This window comes from Pseudorasbora parva, chromosome 1 (assembly GCF_024679245.1).
Source record: "Pseudorasbora parva isolate DD20220531a chromosome 1, ASM2467924v1, whole genome shotgun sequence".
Lineage (NCBI taxonomy): Eukaryota > Metazoa > Chordata > Actinopteri > Cypriniformes > Gobionidae > Pseudorasbora > Pseudorasbora parva.
Window position 1 is genome coordinate 67,247,041 of NC_090172.1, and position 10,100 is coordinate 67,257,140.

At 38.3% G+C, this 10,100-nt stretch overlaps 1 protein-coding gene across 1 annotated transcript; it reads right to left on the reverse strand.

The window, feature by feature from the left end:
* Window positions 1-1,709: 1,709 nt before the first annotated feature.
* LOC137074880 (serine/threonine-protein kinase Nek1-like) lies at window positions 1,710-9,887 on the reverse strand. Its single transcript, XM_067442990.1, has 10 exons — window positions 9,762-9,887; window positions 9,612-9,681; window positions 9,419-9,522; window positions 7,352-7,435; window positions 6,942-7,003; window positions 6,707-6,793; window positions 6,570-6,624; window positions 5,844-6,032; window positions 5,592-5,714; window positions 1,710-1,814 (listed from the first exon to the last, which is right to left on the reverse strand). The coding sequence occupies exons 1-10, from the start codon at window positions 9,885-9,887 to the stop codon at window positions 1,710-1,712; spliced, it is 1,005 nt and encodes a 334-aa protein (XP_067299091.1).
* Between the last annotated feature and the right edge of the window lie 213 nt (window positions 9,888-10,100).

Here is a 10,100-nt window from a genome sequence, read left to right on the forward strand (position 1 = left end):
GGACAGACATCTCAAGGCGTATCCACACTGCTAGTGGGAGGAGCCGAGGGGATGACGGACAGCAGTGTGGTTGAGGCAGAAGGGCTGGTAGACAGAGGCGGAGGAAGAGGAAGGGTGGGTGGGAACTCTGAGGGCACAGGAGAACTTTGGAATACAGGAGACACAGGGGTTACCGGAGAGACAGGGGTTGTGGGAGAGTACCAGTCAATTAGTCTGCCTCGAAAATGTTGTGCAGTTCCTCGAGATGGCCGCCAGAGGTCCTCATCACATCCACCGCGGTGGGCTGATGAGTGGGGCTCCTGTCCCAACCCTCAAGCTCCATGAGGACTCCCTCCACGACGGATGATGTAGCCGGCTCACGCACCTGGTCAGACCCTCGCTGTGGTCTTGGCTCCGGGGCGATGACTCCTCTCAACCTCTGCTTGGGTTCGGGCTTGTCAATCGCGGCAGGCCGGTCTCCACGGTCTGCGGTGGGCTCAGGCACTTCCTTCATGCCGGTCGTGGTCGGTGGTGGATGGCTGGTCTCTGACGGTGGTGGAGTGGGACTGGTACAGCTGTCCTCTTCAGCGGGACCGATGGTGAATGGTGAGTGGTTATGTACCAGTACCCACTCCACGAATGCGGTGAGGTCTTCCCTTGGACCACCCGCTGGAACGCATACCTTCAACCGCTCGCTCAGCCCGGCGTAGTGGAAAACGCTGAGCGAGCGGTCCGGGAAGCGGGACAGGCATGCGAGCTGGAGGAAGTCCCGGGTGTGTGCCTCCAGCGAGCGGTCTCCGTGCTCCAGGCAGAGAAGCTGGACATCGGGGAGAGCCATGGGAAGATGGGGAAACGTGGTGCAAATGTCAAATAGTGATGTTACATCTGACACCGATGCTCCGAAGTTTGCTTCAAACTCGAACGGTCCTTGCAATGAACCACTGCTTCGGAGCTTGTATTATTACGCCACTAGTCACGTGAAAATGCCTTCTGAAGCAAACACACTGCTTCACTCCTGTAGTGTGTAGCCACAAGGACAATGTTTGTTCATCTGTCAAACGGCCAGATGGCTCCCGCCTCTCGTGAGGTGCTTATCAGATCATGTGAATACGATTGATGACCGAAAAATGGCACCACGATGTCTGAAGACCACTCTTTGATCTCCCTTGGGAGACAACAAGCAGGCTCCGTAGTGACTTTTATTGCCCCCCAAATGGCGCTGCACAATATCTGACACCCCACACGCACACACCCATAGAGCTCCACCAGTATCAAAGGAATGTATGATTAAAAGCCACCCCAAAAACGTATTAAATGTATGCTTTTCTGCTTAAAGTGTTTTTATATGTGTCTGAAATAATTAGGAGGATTATATGAATATAACTCAAGCTGTGTAGGCCAACAGACAGTGGAAAGCCTGTATTTGTGTATTCCCAGATCTCAGACTTATGATCCTTGTGGTATCCTTGTAATTAGAAAAATGCGATCGTACCGAATCTTGTAAAATAATTTACAGAACATGCATTATTACAAAATTACCAGCGTTGTAAAGAAAAATGCATTAAGCATATCTTCCCCGGATAAGAACCAAAAGGAGGCACTAAGCTGAACAAAGAACTTTGTTTCGCATTGAAAACGCTCTGATTGGTTGGACCATCCAGGAAATGGGCGTCGCTCTACCTGATCTACAAATGCCAATGTGACCCTCACCCTTTTGCTTTTGCATCGCATCAAACGCCGCAGGGCAATCTGCCATCCGCTTTCCAGCCCCCGAGGGCATTCTTCAGAGAGGAGAACTCAGCACACTTCCCAGAGACCTGCCGCTCCACACCGACCTCGGAAAGAACCACCGGACACGCAGGACATTTGAACTCAGAACACACGCACACACGCGAGAAGCCAAAACCAAAGCAAGTATTCTTATTTCTAAAATCCAAACTGCTGTTAAAAAGGTCGTGTTATTCCCGTTTGGGACAAGTTAACTCCGTGAGGGCTCTGTGTAACAAACTGAAGTAAACGCTGTCTCTCTCTCTCTCTCTCTCTCTCTCTCTCTCTCTCTCTCATTTTTGGTCTTTTCATTCTTTTCGTTTATGTACCATATTCTTTTCGTTTACTATCTATATTTCTACTCTCTTTATGCATATTTAGTATGTACTTTCTGTGTGAATTGTAGTGTTATTTTTAGTCTGTGTTTATTAAACTTCCAAAAGATATTTTTGAATTGAATCGTTTATTCTTCCACATACACAAAGTCAATGAAACTTACGATCCTAACATTACCTAAACTGCTTATGCTACTATTTTAGTAACGTAAACTGTACGAACATATGAAATATTAATTTGTCCTGATCAGTAAAGTTAATGTTTCTTATGCGCTCGTAAAGCAGTAATCCCTTATTGAGAATTGATTTGAAAGTCTATAACTAATTTGCAGGACAAACTTAGTAAGATAATTTCAAGCAATTCCGTAAAGGGTTACTTGTATTTAATTAAACATTTTTCCTTATCGGAAAATTTAAATACGTAATGAATGACTGTGTAATTTATATTTGTGTATAGAGGGTCAGTGGAATAAAAATACAAAATAAAATTAATTTTGTTAATTTTGTTTAGTTTCGCTGAAACCATTAATACAAATCGTTGAGCTTGTTAATGAAATGTCTCTTCATTAGTTATGCGTGTTAGATTTTATTTAATTTATTGTAATGTCCTTGAAAACAAATGCATTTAACATTGAGAAAAGTCAGTAAGTAATGCATTAAAATGTATTTGGTAGCACATTTAAAATACTGTATTGTGTGACATTATGTAATTCAGAGTAAATTGTACAATGTAAAGCTAAGTAACAATACAGTATATTGATATTGACTACAAAGTGTATATGTTTAGTATTTGGAATAAGCCACGGTAAATAAATAAACCTGGAAAAATTTACATATCCATAGTATATTGCTTGTGTGTTCTGAAGATTGTGTGTACTATAACACACATAAAGCACAGTTAATATCACTAATCAAGCATGCAATTAGTCCCTAAAGTGTGCTAAGTATACTTTAAATTCTTCCAATTTAGTTAATGAAAGTACACTAAATACACTTAAAGCTATGCTTCTGCACAACTTAATTACAACTAAAATATACTTAGTAAAAAATTAGTTGTTTGAAAATAGCACACTTCAAGTATACTGAAAATGAGTCTGGCTGCAAGTATACTTAGCATACTTTTTTCATGAGGGCAGTGTAAGAATATGGCAACAATATAGCATTGGCAAATAAACATACATTAACATTAACAAAAAAAATTAAGCATTTGTAGCAATATTGTTTTACAAAATAACAGTAGAAATTAATAATGAAAATCTTTACAAACAAATGTCAACTTAGGCTAGCAGCTGCGGTCTTTAGCGTCCCGTTTGGAGTGGGTCCGTAGGGGCGGTTTAACATGATTAACATGATTAACCGTTAACCGTGACGGTTAACATGATCCTACTGAATGTACAGTCTTGTTCAAAATAATAGCAGTACAATGTGACTAACCAGAATAATCAAGGTTTTTAGTATATTTTTTATTGCTACGTGGCAAACAAGTTACCAGTAGGTTCAGTAGATTCTCAGAAAACAAATGAGACCCAGCATTCATGATATGCACGCTCTTAAGGCTGTGCAATTGGGCAATTAGTTGAATTAGTTGAAAGGGGTGTGTTCAAAAAAATAGCAGTGTGGCATTCAATCACTGAGGTCATCAATTTTGTGAAGAAACAGGTGTGAATCAGGTGGCCCCTATTTAAGGATGAAGCCAACACTTGTTGAACATGCATTTGAAAGCTGAGGAAAATGGGTCGTTCAAGACATTGTTCAGAAGAACAGCGTACTTTGATTAAAAAGTTGATTAGAGAGGGGAAAACCTATAAAGAGGTGCAAAAAATGATAGGCTGTTCAGCTAAAATGATCTCCAATGCCTTAAAATGGAGAGCAAAACCAGAGAGACGTGGAAGAAAACGGAAGACAACCATCAAAATGGATAGAAGAATAACCAGAATGGCAAAGGCTCAGCCAATGATCACCTCCAGGATGATCAAAGACAGTCTGGAGTTACCTGTAAGTACTGTGACAGTTAGAAGACGTCTGTGTGAAGCTAATCTATTTTCAAGAATCCCCCGCAAAGTCCCTCTGTTAAAAAAAAGGCATGTGCAGAAGAGGTTACAATTTGCCAAAGAACACATCAACTGGCCTAAAGAGAAATGGAGGAACATTTTGTGGACTGATGAGAGTAAAATTGTTCTTTTTGGGTCCAAGGGCCACAGGCAGTTTGTGAGACGACCCCCAAACTCTGAATTCAAGCCACAGTACCCAGTGAAGACAGTGAAGCATGGAGGTGCAAGCATCATGATATGGGCATGTTTCTCCTACTATGGTGTTGGGCCTATTTATCGCATACCAGGGATCATGGATCAGTTTGCATATGTTAAAATACTTGAAGAGGTCATGTTGCCCTATGCTGAAGAGGACATGCCCTTGAAACGGTTGTTTCAACAAGACAATGACCCAAAACACACTAGTAAACGGGCAAAGTCTTGGTTCCAAACCAACAAAATTAATGTTATGGAGTGGCCAGCCCAATCTCCAGACCTTAATCCAATTGAGAACTTGTGGGGGGATATCAAAAATGCTGTTTCTGAAGCAAAACCAAGAAATGTGAATGAATTGTGGAATGTTGTTAAAGAATCATGGAGTGGAATAACAGCTGAGAGGTGCCACAAGTTGGTTGACTCCATGCCACACAGATGTCAAGCAGTTTTAAAAAACTGTGGTCATACAACTAAATATTAGTTTAGTGATTCACAGTATTGCTAAATCCCAGGAAAAAAAAATGTTTGTACAAAATAGTTTTGAGTTTGTACAGTCAAAGGTAGACACTGCTATTTTTTTGAACACACCCCTTTCAACTAATTGCCCAATTGCACAGCCTTAAGAGCGTGCATATCATGAATGCTGGGTCTCATTTGTTTTCTGACAATCTACTGAACCTACTGGTAACTTGTTTGCCACGTAGCAATAAAAAATATACTAAAATCCTTGATTATTCTGGTTAGTCACATTGTACTGCTATTATTTTGAACAAGACTGTATATTCATTGATGATCCTCTACTGAATATTCAGTAGAGGATCATCAATGAATATACATTCAGTAGGATCATCAATGAATATACATTCAGTAGAGGATCATCAATGAATATACATTCAGTAGAGGATCATCAATGAATATACATTCAGTAGGATCATCAATGAATATACATTCAGTAGAGGATCATCAATGAATATACATTCAGTAGGATCATCAATGAATATACATTCAGTAGAGGATCATCAAATCAGGAAAAACAAGTCTTAGAAAACCACTACACTAAAGGCAGAACCCATGTGCAGTTTAATTTCATCCAAATATGTTTTTGAACAAACATGACTTGAAACTAATAACATAAACTAATAAGAATGACTCTTTTGAGGTTAAAGTTCATTGTTATGAATTATAAGATTAACAATATTTAAAAAATGAGGGGAAAAAAGTGTGAGGCACAAATTATTTTTAAAGGTTATTTCCACTTTTTCACCTTAAAAAGGCGTTTATACCATTTGCGCTTTTTGGTTTTATAGAAGCGGACTTTCTGCAGATCCTCCGCCTGGACTATCAGTTCATGTAGAGTCGTATTCATTTCTTCAATAGTTTGTACGTTCTGAAATTAACAAATTAATACATTAATAAAATACATTTAATAAAGTCAAAATGTTGTGTTTTTTTTGGTTCAATGTTTGAATGTGGTTCAATTTCAGTATCAGTGTTGGTACTTTCTGCCTTAACTCACCTTTCCGTAAAAGAGTTTGATGATAAAGGGCCTCATTGAGATCTCACTGACAGACGGACGCGTCGCTGGATCGATCTGAAGTGTGTCTTTTACCAGCTGATGAAGGTCCTCAGAGAAGGTCTCAGGAAGAGCTTCATATGAGCCGGTGAGTATCTGTGAAATGATCTCAACTGTGCTTTCTCCTGTAAACTAAAGACAGACACAAATATGAGGTTACAAGGTGGTACACTGCAAACAATGCTTTTATTATTTGGTATTTTTGCAGTTTCTATAGTCCAAACATCTACAAATTCTTAAAACAAGAACTAATTATTAGACACGTGAAAACTATTGTCTTGATTTAGGGGAAAACAACTCAAACTTAAAAGAGTTTTTGCTTAAAATAAGCAGAATAATCTGCCAATGGGCAATGAAAAATAATCTTAATTCAAACAGAAAACAAGATTATTTTGCATACCCCACTGGCAGATTATTTAGCTTGTATTAAACAAAAACGCACTTAATTTTGAGTTGTTTTCCCCTAAATCAAGACAAAAACGTGTTGCTTGCCTAGTAAATGCTTCTTAATGTATGAATTTTATGATATTTGGACTGGAAACAAGACAAAAATACTGAGTAAGAAGAGCATTTTTGGCAGTGTAAAAGTTAAATTATCTGCAAAACTTTTCTTCTACTTAGACAAAACATTATTTTTTGTTTTAAATATGCATTTTAGAAAAATCTCACCGCACGCTTCAGCATGCACATCTCATAGATGACACATCCTAAACTCCATATTTCTCTGTAAAACGTCATTATAAATGTTAGAGTTTAATTGTTCAGAAAATGTATAATTAAAATAATGCAGTTTTAGTGTTTATTACGATTTCTCATCATAAGGTTTGCCTCTCAAATTCTCAGGTGCAGTGTATGAGAGAGCTTCAGTCTCTGCTGTTATGGCATCGGTCGACCTGATTAAACACAGAAAAAACATGGTTCAGATCATAATACACACACACACACACACACACACACACACACACACACACACACACACACACACACACACACACACACACACACACACTTCCTGTAGAATGTGTAGCGTTCTTACTGTACCATTCATTAATCTCTCCAAACTCCCCAAGACGAACGGCTCCACATGCAGTGAAAAATATGCTCTGTCATGAGAAAATACATTTATTAACTTTCTTTGTGCTAAATCTTTGGTTAAAGCTAAATATTCATTTAAACTAATTATTATTATAATGATTAACTTCAGTAATTAACTATTAATGTTTTGACTTTCTTATTTTGCAAATCCAGTGTATTAATATCCTCATCATTTGATCAATAAATGTTTTATGTGTGTTTTGTGTGCTTTTCATAAGATCACAATAAAGCAGGTTTAAATGAACTAAATCCATAAACATTTCATTAATAATGTTACGTGTCAGCTAAAAACAACCTTCCCAGCGCTGCCAAAGTGAAGCCCATTTAACTGAGCTTTAACTCCTTTCCCTCTGTACCTTGGGCTGCAGGTGTTTATGAAGGATCTTTTGGTCATGAAGGTGCTTTAGTGCTTTACAGATCTTCACAGTCCAGTCCACAATCTGGAAAGAAATCATGCAATTTACAAATCATACATTATAGTAATTATAAATGTATAATGTGTATGTTCTTCCAATAGGAAGTGAGCAATCCATTTTCACTATACTCACTCTGAAGAGCAGAGCATTCTGAGTCATTAGAGTCTAACTCTTCATATTTAGTGTATACGTAAATGCTTACTGAAATAAATCTTTAAAAGATGTTTCTTTACATGTAGCTTGTTAGTTTTAACCATGTTCCTTCATGATTACAGCTACGCTCTGTAACAGAGCTTTCCCTATCCAATCTTTTCTTTCCCTATCTCAAGAAATATCTGCATACACACAACCACTGAGCCCAACTCAACACGCTGTAGTATTCATGCCAGACCAGTGTGTGGCGCTGTATTTCTGCCACAGCGGTAGACTAAAAATGGAGAAGACGACTTGAAGAAAGCACATGGGGTGACAGGCCCTGTCCCAAATGACACACTTCATGTGCACATTTGGTTTGAAGAACGAAGGGTATCCTGCATTTAGGTCTAAAAATCACAAAAACTACGACTTTATTCAGCATTGTCTTCTCTTCCGGGTTTGTGTTCAATCCTCAAATAAAGATTCAAACAGTTGTGAATCAAATCGATCAGTGATTCGGATCATGTGTCAAACTGCTGAAATCATGTGACATTAGTGATCCGAATCATTGACCACAAGGAAGAGAAGACAATGCTGAATAAAGTCGTAGTTTTTGTTATTTTTGGACCCAAATGTATTTTGGATGCTTCAAGAGACTCTAATTAACCCACTGATGTCTCATATGGACTACTGTGATGATGTTTTTATTCCCTTTCTGGACATGGACAGTATAGTGTGCATACACTTGCATACGCTCTCGGACTAAATATAAAATATCTTAAACTGTGTGTGAAGATGAACGGAGGTCTTACGGGTGTGGAGCGACATTAGCGTGAGGAGTTAATGACATGAATTAACTTTTTGGGTGAACTAACCCAGGGGTTTCCAAACTTTACGATGCCAAGGACCTCCAAATAGGATGCACCTTTATGGCGGACCCCCTTAAATCCATCTAAATATTTTTATGTATATAACAACATTTAAACTGTTAGATAAATAGTAAGTATGACATTTTAAATACAAAATTGTTTCCAAATTTAAATTGGATATACTTAATGTTGGATGTATAAACCTGAAGGTGTTCAATTAAAAATTTCTTGTATAAGCAACTTTCACAATAAAAATATGTACTGGTAAGCAGCTTGCGGTACGCATTAATAATTCTGCTCTACGAACCCAGTGAGCGAGATAAAAGGGACTATAGTGAGAAAAAAAATCACTAGCAAGATACTAAGACAATATATACAATTCTGAAAGGTTTGTATATGGCAAACAATGTGAGAAACGTTTAGAAATTAAACAGTTCGATTGGTCAGTAGACTTTATCCATTTTTGCTTTATCTTTTAATTATCTAACATTTTTCTGGGGACCCATTAGAACCTTCTGGAGGACCCCTGGGGGTCCCCGGACCCCATTTTGAAAACCCCTGAACTAACCCTTTAAGCTTAAAGAAGGGCTTAAAAGGGCTTTCAGGCTCCCAAAACGGCGAATCCAAAATGCTGATACGATACAACATTTTTATTTATACAGCTAAATGTGTCTCTGTGTGTACTGGACCTAAGAGAAACAAACTAAAAGTCCATGAAAATGAAATCAAGCAAGCAGAATGTGATATCTACATTGTAAATCAGGTTCCCTTAAATCTTACTAAGGATGGACTTTGATCAGGATTCGAGGTAAACTCGGTAGGGCATTGGCCTTCTAGGAAGAGATTTGAGGAACCTGTAGTGTTGTAATGTCTTAAACAAATATAAATCAATTTAACTTGGGTATATGTTCTAAGGTGCTGCGTGTAGATAACAGGACAACACTGATTCAGTGGCAAAATCAAGTTTTTCATTTAAATTTCATCTCTGAATCTACGATCATACCTCAGTCTCAGAAAATGTAAGCGTTCCCTCCATTTTGTGTTTGATTTTCTGAGAGAGATCTCCACCTTCACAGTGCTCCAGCACAAGATACAAACAGTCTCCATCTGAAAGCAGATTCATTTTCATTTGCTTTAAATTGTTTAAAATACTAGATAATACGTGTGAATAAATATTGCTCTGAAAGTAATTTAACCTCTGATTATTTCCTTATGTCCGACTATGTGTGGATGATTTAGTTGTTGGATAAAATTTGATATGTCATCCTAAAAACAGACAGAAACGTGTGTCAATATTTCTCTCTCACTCATTTTAAATGTCATTATAAACAAGCAGTCTGTCCTACCTGGTCCGCTTTTAACTTTTTAATGACAAACTGATCACCACTTTCATTTTTCACCATGGTCATCTTCTTCTGTCCATTCACCAGGGTGTAGCCATGGGCTTTAAAAACTGCCTGCTTGTTGCCCATCTCTGAAAATGTCTGCAAATATTTATGAACATTTTTAAGTGTATCTTTTTTTTCCACAGAGAAATCAAAATGATAAACCTGGACCATGAAAACAGATGACACTCATTACCTTCTCCAAATAGATCTCCTCGAGTCTCCGAGCTCTTCACTATAGTACACTACACTCTGTATGTGATTGTTTCAAGGGTGATACATATAGTGTATTTTATTGCT

Bases quoted from the DNA above. Each gene is read 5' to 3' on its own strand.
- LOC137074880 (XM_067442990.1), bottom strand. From the start codon at position 9,887: ATGGGCAACAAGCAGGCAGTTTTTAAAGCCCATGGCTACACCCTGGTG. The intron at 9,682-9,761 runs GTAGGACAGACT...GTCTGTTTTTAG, and splicing joins AAAAGTTAAAAGCGGACCAG to GATGACATATCAAATTTTAT. The intron at 7,004-7,351 runs GTACAGAGGGAA...TTCTCATGACAG, and splicing joins ATAAACACCTGCAGCCCAAG to AGCATATTTTTCACTGCATG.